At 51.6% G+C, this 14250-nt stretch overlaps 2 protein-coding genes across 7 annotated transcripts in view; one reads left to right on the forward strand and one right to left on the reverse strand.

Annotated features, from left to right (window-relative positions):
- On the forward strand, window positions 1-5068 carry Nsun5 (NOP2/Sun RNA methyltransferase 5). Of its 4 annotated transcripts, none has more exons than XM_021649331.2 (10): window positions 1-140; window positions 257-379; window positions 1378-1552; window positions 1632-1740; window positions 2660-2798; window positions 2890-3005; window positions 3870-4048; window positions 4214-4424; window positions 4499-4642; window positions 4813-5068. In XM_021649331.2, exons 1-10 carry the CDS (start codon window positions 48-50, stop codon window positions 4919-4921), a joined length of 1398 nt encoding a protein of 465 aa, XP_021505006.2. In that variant the 5' UTR covers window positions 1-47; the 3' UTR covers window positions 4922-5068. The 4 variants fall into 4 exon arrangements, with proteins under 4 accessions (XP_021505006.2, XP_021505008.2, XP_060238181.1 ...); XM_021649333.2 differs by having other exon boundaries at window positions 4499-4634; XM_060382198.1 differs by having other exon boundaries at window positions 2742-2798; window positions 2895-3005.
- Window positions 5067-14250, reverse strand: part of LOC110555859 (nuclear envelope pore membrane protein POM 121) — a 23346-nt gene continuing 14162 nt past the window's right edge. For 2 of the 3 annotated variants that reach the window (XM_060382196.1, XM_021649329.2), the window contains exons 6-13: window positions 13290-13381; window positions 12580-12653; window positions 12130-12254; window positions 11923-12025; window positions 11188-11361; window positions 8956-10563; window positions 7516-7638; window positions 5067-7033 (exon numbers count right to left, since the gene is read on the reverse strand). In XM_060382196.1, the coding sequence (XP_060238179.1) occupies window positions 6936-7033; window positions 7516-7638; window positions 8956-10563; window positions 11188-11361; window positions 11923-12025; window positions 12130-12254; window positions 12580-12653; window positions 13290-13381 (2397 nt within the window). In that variant the 3' untranslated portion in view covers window positions 5067-6935. The remainder of the gene's footprint in view (window positions 7034-7515; window positions 7639-8955; window positions 10564-11187; window positions 11362-11922; window positions 12026-12129; window positions 12255-12579; window positions 12654-13289; window positions 13382-14250) is intronic. The other variant, XM_021649330.2, reaches the window with a different exon arrangement.

Consider the following 14250-nt stretch of genomic DNA (forward strand, 5'->3'; position numbering starts at 1 on the left):
CGCCGAGCTTTGCGACAGCGTCGTAAAGACATTGCGGCTGCGAGAGCATGGGGTTGTATGCCACTGCGGCGGCGGTGCTGGCCGGCGTGGAGCAACGCCAGGGCTCCCTCAAGAGCCTGGTCTATTCCAGCAGCTTCCAGGTAGTGGGCCGCGTGCAGGGAGGAAGGGAGAGAAGGAGGGTTGGGGAGCGGGGCCCTGGCGGGCGGAGAGGAAGGGCCGGTGTTGGGTGCAGCGCGTCTCCCCCTCTGCCACCCAGAACGTGAAACAGTTGTACGCGCTGGTGTGCGAGACGCAGCGCTACTCGGCCGTCCTGGACGCGGTGATCGCCAGCGCCGGGCTCCTTCGAGCCGAGAAGAAGCTGCGACCGCACCTGGCCAAGGTGAGTGGCGGCCGGAGGCTGGCACCCGTGCGTACGACTTGCACCTCTTTCCTGGGATCCGAATTGAGCGGGGACAGGTGTGACTCCACCCAGGGCATTGCATGAAGGGTTGAATAGAACAGAGGGGTAGGGTGATGATGGCAAGGAAGGTTGGGGTCTAGAGCTCTGCTGAACAGGTGGCTCTCGGGGGTAGGGAGGCAGGACACGCGTTTCAGTGCCGAATCTGCTCTCTTCTGTTTGTCTTTCTTTTTGTAATGATGAGCATTGAACCCAGAGTCTCCAGCATGCCAGGGAAGAGGTCCATCACTGAGCTACTAATTCGTCATTGGAGGATTCTAGACAGGTGTTATATCCCTGAGCCATGCCCCCAGCCCCTCACTGGGGCACTCTAGACTCGTGCTTACTGCCCAGCTACAACCCCCATTCCTTTTCTGGTGGATACTAGTCAAGCATTCTACCCTATTGCTCTGAGTCTATTCAATGATAAATTATACCGGTGGTAAGTCTTTGAGCCACACCTCAGCCCTTCATTTGGAGATTTTAGGCAGGTTCTACTGAGCTACATGTGCCTAGCCTTTGTTATGTTTTTTGAGACAGTCCTGCTAAATTGTTCCAGAAGGTCTTAAATTAGTAACTAAGGTTGATCTTCAACTTACGGCCTCCTCCTCTTTAGACACAGGGTTTCTCTGTGTAGTCTAGGTTGCCCTGGAACTCACTTAGGCTGGCCTTGAACTCAGAAATCTGCCTGCCTCTGCCTCCCAAGTACTGGGATTAAAGGTATGTGCTACCACCACCCGGCTAGCATGTAGTCTTCTTGCTTCTGCATCTGATGTTTGCTGGGATTATAGGCATTTACCCTCATTCCATGCCATTAATTTCTTGTGTGATCTTGGGCAAGAAAATCCTCTTGACATGACCATTAGGACAGGTACTTAATCCTCCCACTGGAGGGTTCTGTGGTGTTAATATTGGTTTTTGTTTGTTTGTTCTCTGTTCAGGTGTTAGTGTATGAATTGCTGCTAGGGAAGGGTTTCCGAGGGGGTGGAGGCCGATGGAAGGCCCTGCTGGGCCGCCATCAGGCAAGGCTCAAGGCCGAGTTGGCCAGGCTCAAGGTTCATCGAGGTGTGAGCCGAAATGAGGACCTGTTGGAAGAGAAATCCAGACCTGGCCAAGGTAAACTGGAGGTTGGTAGGAGGATGATGGCCCTCAGGAGGAGCTTGCCTTCCTACCCACCCACTGCTGTGGCTTTTAGCCTGCCAGGTGCCTCGGTTCGTGCGTGTGAACACGCTCAAGACCTGCCCTGAGGATGCGATCGATTATTTCAAGAGACAAGGTTTCTCCTACCAGGGCCGGGCTTCCAGGTGAGAGCTGAGCATCCTGTCTGGGTGCCTTCATTTTCCCCTATGTCCAGAGTCTTAGGGCAGTTGGAGTTCATGGAGAGAGACTGGAAACTAGTGACTGCTTTCTCTAGATGTTCTTCCTACTTTTCCAACAACATTTTCCTTCCAAAAAGATGTTGTTTTAAATGATGCATAAGTATATATGTCTATGTGTGAGTGTGTACATGTTCCTGAAGAGGGCATTAGACCCTCTTGGAGCTGGAGTTACAAGCAGGTGAGCTGCTGGACATGGTGCTAGAAAACCGAACTTAGGTCCTCTGCAAGAGCAGTGTATTCCTGACTGCTGAGCCATGTCTCGAGCCCCTCCAGCCCCTCCAGCATTTTTTTTTTTTTTTTTCATCTTCTGGGACCTGTTTTTTACTCTAAACCCTAGTATTCCTGCAGTTCTGGTGACTATTTGTTCTCTAGCTCAATTGCTGTCTCCCATCTTTTCAGTGTCCTGTCTGATCATAGCCTCTTTAGCTGTAAGCCAAGACCCCATAAGCTGGGTAGTTGTAGCGCAAGCCTTTAGTCTTAGCACTTGGGAGGCAGAGACAGGTGACCTCTATAAGTTCGAGGCCAGCCTGGTCCACAAAGTGAGTCCGGGGGCTGGAGAGAGGGCTCAGAGGTTAAGAACACTGACTGCTTTTCCAGAGGTCCTGAGTTCAATTCCCAGCAATGATATGGTGGCTCATATCCATCTATAATGAGATCTGGTGCCTTCTTCTGGTGGGCAGGGATACATGCAGACAGAACACTGTATAAGTAATAAATCTAAAAAATAGAATTAAAAAAAAACACCAAAAAACCCAAAGTGAGTCCAGGACAGCCAAGGCTACACAGAGAAACCCTGTCTCCAAAAAGAAAACAAACAAAACCTAACCAGTGGTGTTCCCTGCAGCCTGGAGGACTTGCGAACTCTCAAGGGGCAACAGTTTCTTTTGGACCCCTTGTTGCCTGAGCTTCTTGTGTTTCCTGCACAGACAGATCTGCATGAGCATCCGCTCTACCACGCTGGACATCTCATCCTGCAGGATAAGGTAGGGAGGACAGGTGGGGAAGGAGAGGAAGGATGGGAAAGTGACTTCAGGGCTCTGTGTTCACCCAGCTGCCTACTGTCTTCTCTGCTAGGCCAGCTGTCTCCCAGCCATGCTGCTATCACCACCACCAGGCTCCCATGTCATTGATGCCTGTGCTGCCCCTGGCAACAAGACCAGTTACATTGCAGCCCTTTTGAAGAATCAGGGGTGAGTGCTGGTGGTAAGCTTTGAGGCAGAGGGGGGGTGAGGTTGAATCTTGTGCTTTGTAGGGAAAAGTTTCACTGAATAATACAGGTGAGCGGCCCAAGCAGCTCATAGTCCCAAGCCAGGCTACAAAATTCCCTCAGCCCTTGGGCTCTTTCCAGGCTGGTTGTCTGTGGCAGGGACCTCTGTAGGCCATTTAAATAAGTTGTGTCCCAACTTTTTGGTTTTGGGTGGTAGTATACTGGGCATTGAATCCTCAAAGCCTTATACATACTAGGTGAGCACTCTACCAGAGCCATGCCCACAGCTCCTCACTGGGAGATTCTAGGCAGGTGCTCTACCACTGAGCCACACCCCAGCCCCTTACTAGGGAATTCTAGGCAGGTGCTCTACACTGATCTACAGCCCCTCACTGGGGAATTCTAGGCAGGGGCTCTACCACTGAGCCACACCCCAGCCCCTCACTGGGAGATTCTAGGCAGGTGCTCTACCACTGAGCCATCTCCCAGCCCCTCCCTGGGGGATTCTAGGTAAGCCCTCTATTACTGAGCCACATCCCCAGACCTGTGTGCTGATTTAGCCTACATTACGGTTTGATGGTATCTGTGGGCCTCCGTGCCCCATAAATTTTCAGTTCAGAAGCTGGCAAAATGGCTCAGTGAGCACTTGCTGCTCTTCCAGAGGACCTGAGTTCAGTACTCGGCACCCGTGTCAGGTGGCTCACAACATCTGTTAACTCTAGCGCCTTGGGTTCCAACATCCTTTTCTGGCCCCCACAGGCACCTGCATTCGTGTGGCACACAGACACTTAGAAGTCTTAATTTAAAAGAATTTCTCAGTTCATTCTGCCTCTGCTCTTTTCCCCAGGAAGATCTTTGCTTTCGACCAGGATGCTAAGCGGCTGGCAGCCATGGCTACCTTGTTGGCTCGGGCTGGAGTCTCTTGCTGCGAGATAGCAGAGAAGGACTTCCTGACAGTCTCTCCCTCTGACCAGCGTTACAGCCAGGTCCAGTACATCTTGCTGGATCCTTCCTGTAGTGGTTCTGGTGAGATGGGGACAGGGTAGCTGTGGTCATAGTCCCACAGTAACTTGGATGCTGAAGGCTACCATTTAGTGTTGATATTACCTGTGACTACAGGCTAATGCTCTCATCTATAAAATGGGGATTCTATTGGGAAATGGCTTCATAACTGCAGCTCCTTCTCCATAGGTATGCTGAGCCGGCAGCTGGAGGAACAGGGAGGGGCCACACCTAGCAAGGAGCGCCTGCAGGCCTTGGCAGGGTTCCAGCTGCGGGCTCTGTGCCACGCACTCACCTTCCCCTCTCTGCAACGCCTAGTCTACTCCACATGTTCCCTTTCCCAAGAAGAGAACGAAGACGTGGTCCAAGAGGCTCTACAGCAGAACCTGGGGACCTTCAGGTAACGGTGTCCCTAGGATCTGAGAGGTCACAGGCTGCTCCTCACCAGGGTCTAAGTCCTTTCCTTCTTTACAGATTGGCTCCTGTCCTACCAGACTGGCCTCACCGAGGTCTGAGTACCTTTCCAGGGTCAGAACACTGCCTCCGGGCTTCCCCCGAGACCACGCTCACTGGTGGCTTCTTCATTGCTGTGTTTGAACGGGGAGATGTGGTGCCAAGGTGAGTGAGAAGCTGTGCTCATTTTTGTTGAGGCAGTCTATGTGAGCCTCGTCAGCTTAGAACTATGTAGGTAGACCAGGTTGGCCTCAAACTCTTCTCAAGAGATCTGCCTCTGCCTCCTGAATTAAAGTAGCGCTTCACACCTGCTAACCTCTGGCCTTTTCTTACAGCCCAGCCCCACAGGCCAAAGCAGCAGCCCCAGAACCTCTCAGCCAAGCACCAAAGAGAAAGAGAAGATGCAAAGCAGCAGCTGGTGCCAGCACACAGTCAGGCACATAGTACTGTGAGCCCTCCAGCCAACAAAACGTGGAAACCCTGCCCCTCTGGGAAAGGGAGATGATGTCCTAGCACTGTGGGTCTCTCCTGGACACAGTTCTGCCAGTCAAGAGTTCTTTGTGTCACAAATAAAGAGCAGACTCAGATCTATGACAGATCACAGTTTTATTTTTAATGACATAAGCAAGAACAATCTCAAATTCATACTAAAAATCTCAGCTACACTCACAGGAACTCAGTCTGTGGTGGGAAGCCCCAGCCTCCCTGTCCCTGTCCAGCGTGAGCACGGACGAATGTGCTCACACACCAAGGCTATGCCAGGACGCCTCTTCAGGAGCCCTGGATACAGGCCTGCTGTGGAGCTGAGGTAATTCGCTCAGACTGAATTTCAGGGAGGCCCCTTCCTTACCTGAGGCATAGGCAGAGGCTTCCTGTGCAGACCCCCACCCATCCCTATCCTCACAGGCATTTGGGACTTGAGGTTCAGCTCTTTCCCAGCTCCACACAACCCCAAGTCTAACGCTGCCACAAAACATTCAACCCAGTCACAAAGGGAAGGGGTAGTTACAGCTACATCACATTGTTTATACGACATTCCAGAAGGAGGAGCTCTGCCCCGTCAGGAGAGCTGCGGGGGAGTCATGAGCCCCTCCTTCACACAGGCATAACTACACCTAATTCCTACTATTCAATAGCATTTATACTTAACCACCTCAGTGAACCAAGCTTGAAGGAATTTAAAAGGCAATTTAGCTTAAATATAAAAATAAATTTTTATTTTGTTAAAAAAATGTTTAAATATTTTTTTTTTTAATTTAGACACACGCATTCATACTTCTCCCAAAAAGGATGGACATGGCAGCCAGGCTCTGGGGCCTAAGGGCATGGTTTTGGAAGGAAAGAGACAGATACAACTACGGACCCTTAAGTGTGGCCATTAATCTAGAACTCCAAACACGGGCTGAAGACGCCCTTGCCTGGAGTGGGATATGTCGGGGAGGACCAACAGAGGAAAGTCTTTGCTCCTAATAGGCTCGTCCCCTGGGCTGCCAGCCCTTAAGTCAAAACACTATTGAGACTTCAGGGGTCAGCACGGTGCCTGTCACGCGGTGCCACTTTCAGCACTCAATTAGCTGGGCCCAGGAGGGCCCGGGCGACATTAAGTCCGGCATTATCAACATGCCGCCACACACAATTCAAGTCTTCCTCCAAACTCGATTCAAGGAGCAACACACATTACCATCAGACAAACAAGGTACAAGGCTTGGAAAATACAATCCCAAGGAGGCAAAGTGGACAATGGGGTGTGGGCAGGTGAAGAGGCAGCTAGAAGCGGTGGTGAGTGGTCTGCTTGCTCCATGACTTCCTGGAGCAAACTTCTCCCCTGGCCCTACCAGGCTAACAGTCTTGAGCCACCAACCTTTTAGAGGCTGGACTGGCAGAGGGCTGGAGATGAAATGGACTTGGCAGAAGAGGCGGAGCAGGGCACACTGGGGTCTCCAAGGCAAAGCAAGATTCACTGCCATTTAAAAGAAATGAATCTCTCAGAGGACTGGTGAAGGACAAAGCAGCAAGAAATAGGGAGAGACTGAAAGAACCAGAGGAAGAGAACCACTTCTTATGGCCAAGCAAAGCGTAGGGACATTCTGTTTCCCCCAATCCCATCCAATGTATACTAGGGATCCAAGTGGGTGCCAGGCACTCTCCAGCAGAGATGGCGCTCAAGGCAAGGGGAAGGCCGCCTAGGTTACACTAAACAAGCGCTGGGGCAGCAGGACGATATGTACAGCTGTTTCTTCAGTTCTTCAGCCTCACCAGTGTGACTGTTCAAGTACAGTGTCGGGCTTCTGCCCCTCCTGGGGCACCCACTTCCTCTACAACAGAAAGGGCCAGGCTGCCATTTCTGCCCTGGTGATGGCTGGGTTCGCTATGGAATTTGAAGGGTCAGAGGCTCTTCCTAGCAGGTGCTGAGGTCCAGTTTCGGGCAAGGGCTAGGGGAGTGGAGACAAGAGGCAGGCTACTTCTTGCGCGTGTGCTGCCTTCGGGCCTGCAGTCTCTGTCGAGCCCCTGGGGTCTTGGATCCAGCGCCAATGGAAAATGAAGGAGCTGCTGATCCTAGAAAGAGTTGACAAGACAGTATCAGGGCAGCTGCCACCCCAGAAAATGTGCTGGTGCCTTGCTCTAGGAAGTCAAGTCAACAGCAGAAGCCTAGGTTTTCCACTAGGGCTTCTGAGGCTGTTGGCAACCCTCACAGTTCTTGGCTACAGAGGTGGCCTGTTCCAGAAGACCCAACCCAGCATCAACATAGCAGTTCAAAACTACAACTCCAGTACCAGAGGATCTGACACCCTTACACAGATAAACATGCAGAAAAACACCAATGCACATAAAAACAAATGTCTTAAAAAAAAACCAAACAAACAAGAAAAAAAACATAGAAAACCAGCACTTGGCTTCCCAAACACTTGAGTTTCCTGAGACGACTCAATTCTGCTGTCCTCCCCTGGACCCTGAGGGCCAGTAACCTGCTATTCTTGAATGAGCACTCCTCATCCAAGGGACAGAGGTGTCATGCTGGCAACAGACTGGCTGCTTACCAAAAGGTACGACTCCAACAAAGCCTGGGGCAGGTGTTGAAGAGGCCCCAAATGAGAGGCTGTTGCCTGCAGTGCCTACTCCAGGAGCAGGGGCACTCTGCCCAAAAGTGGGTGTGGATGTGCCTAGGGGGGAGAGACAGAAAAGTTGCAGAGACTGGACTGGTATCAGGCCTATCACCCAGTACCCAGTGCTGATGAAACTGGCCTCTGCCACCCCTCCATTGTATAACATGGGGCTGTCAGGTTAACCCAGCCCTACCCCTTCCCTCTCCTGCTGCAGGGTCCCTAATCTTCCCAGGATGCCCTATGGGAATGGCCCTCAGCTTGTGTGCAGTTATCTCAGGGCTGCCTTGCTCTGTCATGCTTCCAGACTCCTTCTCTCCCCTCCTACTTAAACAACACCCATTTTGTTCTGCTTTTTTTGAGACGGGCTCTTCTGCTAGGTAGCCCAGGCAGACTTGGAACTCTCCAACCTCCTACCCAAGCCTAAGTGCTGGGATGACAGACACGCACCACCACACTCAGCCCAACTCCTGAGGTTCAGAAGTCCAGGCTCTTAGGAACAGTCCTTTGCAGTGTCACCTGTCAATCATTCCTTTGTTTTTTCCCCACAAAGGACTCTCAAGGGCCTGGAGCTGGTTACTTTGGACAGACTGACCAGTGAGTCCATGGGACCCACTGACCTCCACACATCCAGCACTGACATTACTGGTACACACTGCCACAGCAAACTCTTGAGGACGGGGGACTGAACTCAGATCCTCATATGCAAGCATCAAGTCATCTTGCCCGTCCTCTGCTCGCGAACCCACCGTTCCCGCTCCTGCTGCTATGCCCGGATACCACCCTCCCCTGCAGCAGATGGATGCCTATCACTGCAGCATTTGGGGGGCTGAAATATGAAGATCTTGAATTTGAGGCAGCCTGGGTTACAGTAAGAAACCGTATCAAACACATTCTTTCCTTCTAGTCCTTACTTCCTCAAAGGCTTATGATTTTTGTTTAAGTGAGGCTGCAGAGATAGCTCAGTAGTTCCAGAGAACCTAAGTTCAATTCCCAACACCCACAAGGTGACTTGCAGGTCCCAGGAGACATAACACCCTCTTGTAGCTGCTATGGGCATTAGCACACATGTGGTATATAGACATACATGCAAGCAAGACCCATACACATACACTTTTAAGCTTTTTTACAAAGTTTGTGTATATGTGTGTGTGTGTGCAGTGCAATGCCTGTGGAGGCCAGGGGGCAACAGATACCTTGAGGCTGCAGCTATGGGCAGCTGACTTGATGTGGGTGCTAGAACTGAATTTGAGTTCTCTTTCACCCACTGAGCCCTTTCTCTAGCCCTTCAAAAACCTTTTTTAATCATGAACTTGCTTGAATCAGCTGGCCTATAACAAAGTATAGCATGAACCCTTACCATGTTGCTAATCTTACCTCCAAAGACAGATTTGCTTTCAGGCGTGCTGCCTATACTGAAGGCGAAAGGTGAGCTCTGGCTGGGTGTGCCCAGGGTGTTCTGACTCAGGCTCCCACCAAAGGAGGTGGTGGTGCCCGTGGTCCCACTCTGTCCAGATCCAAAGCTGAAAGTCCCAGAGGTGGAGCTGGTGCCTGGGGTAGCACCGAGCCCAAAGCCTCCAGTGCCCGCAGGAGCTGCTGAGCCACTGAATGTGAATGGGGATGGAGTAGAGCTGCCAAATAAAGAGCTGCTGCTCCCACTGTTGGTTGTCTGAGTGGTGGCACCAAAGCCCGAAGTGGTGGCTGAACCAAAGGAAAACACTGATGTAGTGCTACCAAAAGCTGGCTGCGAGCTGGCAGGGGTACCAAAGGTGGAGGCTGTGGCTTTCAACCCACCAAAGGCCGGTGGTGCAGCACTGCCAAAGGTGGCTGGTGCCGGAGTTGCTGATGGGGCTGAGGCTACAGAATTGCCAAAAGTGAAAGAACTGCCAAAACTTGGGGCAAGCACTGGCTTGGTGGTCCCCTCAGTAGCTCCAAATGTGGGCTGTGGGTTGGCTCCAGGGTAGGCTGGGAGCGCAGGCTTGGCACTGGAGCTAAAGGGAATGTTGAAGGTGGGAGTAACAGTGTTGCTGAAGGTCAGCGTGGGCTGGCTGGTGGTCGCAGGGGCCGAAGTGGAAGTGGTGACGGTGCTGCCAAAGCCACTGAAGCCAGTGCCACTACTGTTGCTGGCCGCTGTCTGGACAGAGCTGGCAAGGGACTGGCTAAAGGAGGTGCCTGCTACAGATGATGCTGGGGCAGGCTTGCCAAACTGGAAGATGGAGGCCAGGGCTGGGGAGGAGCTGGCAGCAGTGACAGGGGGCACTCCCCCGAACATAAGTGACTGGGAGGTGGAAGTGATGGTACCACTGGCAGTGCTAGCCATAGTGTTCAATCCAAAGCCAAACACAGGCTTTGGGGCAGAGGCTGTGGTGCCAGAGGCCACCGTGGAGGTGGCAGTGCCCAGGCCAGTGAAGAGAGGGGCTGATGTGGCTGGAGCAGTGGCTGGAGCAGTTGTCTGCTTCAGGGAGAAGGGAGCTGATAGGGGCATGGGTGTAACTGACTCCAAGCAGTTAAAAATGGGCTTGAATGTGGGAGCAGTGGTGCTAGCTGTCGTGGGGAGGGTGGTGTTGGAGGAAATTGTGGTAGCTGAGGAGCTAGCTGGCAAGGGACTATCACTCTCACTTTTAGGTGTAGCGGGAAAAATGGGCTTAAACATGGGAGAAGCACAAGCTGGGCCAGGAGTAGCAAGGGAGGAAGAACTGGCAGGTGGACTTAGCATCCCAAACAGCATGCTAGGCTTTGCGGGGGAGGAGAGAGCTGAGGAAGCTGGGGTGCTGACAGGCTGCTCAGCCTGGGGGACTCCAGGGGACTTGGTATCAGCGAGTGGTGTTGCAGATGAAGCAGGGGCCAGCCCCAGGAAGGCAGCTGTAGGTTTGGAGTCTGAGGAGGTGCCGGTCAGGGCCCCTGTCAATGGTGAGACTAGAGGGTCCAGGAGGCCAGGTGTCTTCGGAGGTGAAGGGGCTGCAGTTATTGCTGACTCAGCAAGTTCTGCAAAGAAAAGGAAGTGAGGTGAGGCCTGAGGATGTTTGAAGGTGGCACTCAGCATGCTTGCATCTTCCAGCACGACCACTGTACCAGGGGCTCAAGAAGTTTTAACTCCCACAGATTCCAGGAAAGACAGACGGGAAAAGCTGGGGGAGTCTAACTGGGCTGACGTCTGCTTTTACTTACGCACATGTGCCAACCCATCCAATAAAGTCCTATCATATTTACCAACCCAGCAAAGCAGTCTTTGCCTGAGCCCTGAGAGCTGCATCACCATAGTGCAGCTTCATAGGTTGTATCCATGTGCAGGAGCATGAAGGCCTGAGGTTCACCAGCCTTACCGAGGAATGGATTTCAGTTATTCTAGGCTTGAGGTCTAGAAAGCTACCACACCTTACGGGATGGATCTTGTCATATTGCAGATACCTCCCAAGGAAGACATCATTCTCATTTTATCGATGACAAAGCCTCAGAGCAGCTAGGGCAGCTGGCTTTGAAGCATGCTCTCAGTATGACAGCCTGCCTTCCTGTGTTTCCAGACCAGGACATTCTGAAGCCCAGAACTGACTGGCTCACACTCCCTTCAAGTCAAAAGCCCGTCATCCCAGGGCAGACTGCCCTGCTTACCTGAGGATGGTGGGGCTGGAGAGTCCTGCATCTTCTTCAAGCTCTCCAACAGTGGGTCTGAGCTGGGAGCGGGGAGGGAGGCCAGGGAGGCAGCAGGCCCCGCAGTTAGCAGGTTAAAAGTGAAGGGAGGATTGGCGGCAGGTGGGGTGTCAGTGGCCGAGGTGGAGGCATCACCTGGGGAGGAGAGACAGCTTTTTACATAGGACTTCCTTCCACAGCAAAGGTACAGGAAGCTCAGAGCCCAAAATGCTTGTCCAAAAATGCTTCCCTAACCTCACCGGTTGACACACCTCAGAAGACCCAAGCAGGTTTCTCAGAGAAGAACAAACAAGGGAAGCTGGGGGTTGCGGGTGGCACATGGCCTGTGCTCCAGCACAGGAATGCATACAGGAGGACCATGAACATGAAACTACCTGAGTTAGACAGTAACACTACTTTCACAAATAAAACAAAGATTCCACATCCCATGGAAAAGTATTGGTGACAGCTACTTGGTAGTAAGACTCCTGGTGAAATCAGGAGAAAAAAAAAATCCAAGATCTGGTTGTGGTAGTGCACATCTGTAATCCAGCACTCGGGAGGCTGAAACAGCCTTGCATAATGTGACTGGAAACTGAATGGAAAATCAAGTATTCTACAACTTCCCTTCCAAGGGAAAAAGTCCAAAAGATACAAAGGTGTGTAGCCCTTTCGGAGTGTCTGTCCCCTGGAGCGTGCAGCACTGTGAATCCTTACCAGTCTTGTCCTCCAAAACGGTGTTAAACCACTGCAGGGAGGCTTTCCTCTCCATGTCCAGGTCTTCAGCAGTGATAGGATAACCAAGCTCAGGAGGTGGAGGCTGCCCAAGACAACAGAGGTAGGTCAGACTGACCTCCAGAAGCTGGACAAACCTGCTCCCAGAGCCTCTGAGACTAAGAGCTGAAAGGGAAGGACTAGACATACCAGGGTCAGCTGGTCCCCTCGCCGGGAGGGCAGCAACTGAATCTTGCGTTTTCGTTGCCCTGAGCTGCCAGGCGTGGGTGGAGAAGTCCACAAACTCTGCTGCTTCCCCGTGGCTGTATCTGTAACTACAGAAAGAAATATGGAATTGCTGGCCTCCCCCCACCTTCAGGACAGGAAGGTTTTGTTGGAAGACACTGTTTTTGCTGTAGGAGTAGCCTGGAAGTATGTGCAATGTCATTCCAAAGGAGCACACAACTGCTTCTGGTACAGCTGTGACCCCATTCCCCAGAGCCCGACACTGAGCCCATGCCTGCCAGCCCTCACATTCTGTGCTGGACTGTGTGCTGCCTTTCCCTTCCTACACTAGACCTACAAAGGGCCCCACATAGAGCAAAACTGTTACCTTCCACCGTAGATGTCACCCTCAGTGCCCATGGCCTCTTTACTTACCCTTTTCTCCCGGGGACTCCTTGTCTGGCACCACGGGAGCTGAAGAACTGGAATGGTGACATGGCTCCTCCTCTCTGGGGATCATGAAAAGGCTGGATTTTGTTTGGGAAGACTGCCTGGGGGCTGCATGGCACCTCCCTCCCTCCCTCCCTCCCTCTTATATGGCCAGTGTCTAGACAGGCCATAGCTTTGCTTCTCATATCACAGTTCTTGTAGAAATGAAGGTGGGCAGCTGACAGAGCCATAAGCAACCCACCTTTAATCTGCAAAGCCTTACTCAGAGCCTGCCAAGTCCAGGGCCCAGATTGCAACTTCAAGCTCTAACAACAGTTTAGTGCTGGGAGCTAGGAGTGACACTGGTGAGAAAGCAGGCCTGTGACAGGCAGGGCGGGGGGGGGGAGGGAAAGAGCAGACACAGAAAGACCTGATTCCCGAGGAAGCAGAGCTCCAGTGAAGGGTGAATTGATTGGAGCCAGGGACTCAGGTCCCTGCTGACCCAGTCCACTCTGCACTCCACTCCCACTGGAGTATGGGACAGAGAAGGGACCCAGCTTAGACTGTGGGTCAGGGGAACAACTCTAGAAGGTACTTTGCTGCTCTTTTAGGGATTGACTCTTTAGTTGGCCAAGTCACAGTCAACACAACATCTAGTCCCTGTTAAGCCCCAATCCCCTGTCCATACAAAGTGACCACTAGTAAATGTTGAGTACCTTGTTTTCTTGGCTGGCCTCTCTGGTGTCTGGGAGCGGGAAGAGGCTGGGCTGGAAAAGGGGGAAGAGGCAGAAGCACTCCTCTTCCACAGCTGCAAGTCGAGCAGAGTAACACATCTTAGACTACTACTGATGACATGACTGACTACTTAAGACAGATATTCTGAATAGGCCAGGCATGGTGATGTGATGTATGCCTTTACTTCCAGCACTGAAGAGGCAGAGGCAGGTGATCTCTCTGAGTTTAAGGCCAGCCTGATCTACATAGTGAGTTCCAGGATAGCCAGGGTTATGTAGAGACTCTCAAAAAACCAACTAACCAGACAACCAACCAACACACTCAAAGAAAAACCTTTTTGAGAGGCTGGATAAATGCTTCAGTAGTTCAGAAACACCTGCTGCTCTTGCAGAGGACCTGGGTTTGGTTCTCGGCACCCATCCAAGACTCACAAGTACTGTGACCCTATTTCTAGGAGATCGGATGCGTTCTGGCCTCTGTGGGCACCTGTGTGCATATGGTACCCCTAAACTTACACAAGATTGAATAAGAAAAAAATTAATATATATATATTATTATATGTTATATTGAGTCCTTGTCTCACTGCATAGCCCTGGTTGCAATTCACTATGTAGATGAGGCTGGTCTCAAGTTAAAGTATGCCACCACAACCCACAAAATAATAAATGCTAAAAATTAAAAAACAAATAAATATCATTTATAGTAAAAAAAAAAAAAAAACACATTCTCTATTTTCGCAGATTCTGACATACGATCAGAATCAGCTTAGGCATATTAAAAAAATACAAGCTGGGCGTGGTGGTGCACGCCTGAAACCTTAGTACTTGGGCAGCAGAGGCAAGAGAATCACTACAAGTTCAAGCCCACCCTGAGAGGTACTCAAGCCCCATGGAAGGCAGGGTACCTGAGCCCTTGTCTCAAAAACAAAGCCAAACAGAAAGG

Source organism: Meriones unguiculatus, chromosome 4 (assembly GCF_030254825.1).
Source record: "Meriones unguiculatus strain TT.TT164.6M chromosome 4, Bangor_MerUng_6.1, whole genome shotgun sequence".
NCBI lineage: Eukaryota > Metazoa > Chordata > Mammalia > Rodentia > Muridae > Meriones > Meriones unguiculatus.

Coding starts and splice junctions, on each gene's coding strand:
- Nsun5 (XM_021649331.2), top strand. CDS start 48: ATGGGGTTGTATGCCACTGCGGCGGCGGTGCTGGCCGGCGTGGAGCAA. Junction 3,006..3,869: donor GCCCTTTTGAAGAATCAGGG/GTGAGTGCTGGT, acceptor TCTTTTCCCCAG/GAAGATCTTTGCTTTCGACC. Junction 4,049..4,213: donor TCCTTCCTGTAGTGGTTCTG/GTGAGATGGGGA, acceptor CCTTCTCCATAG/GTATGCTGAGCCGGCAGCTG.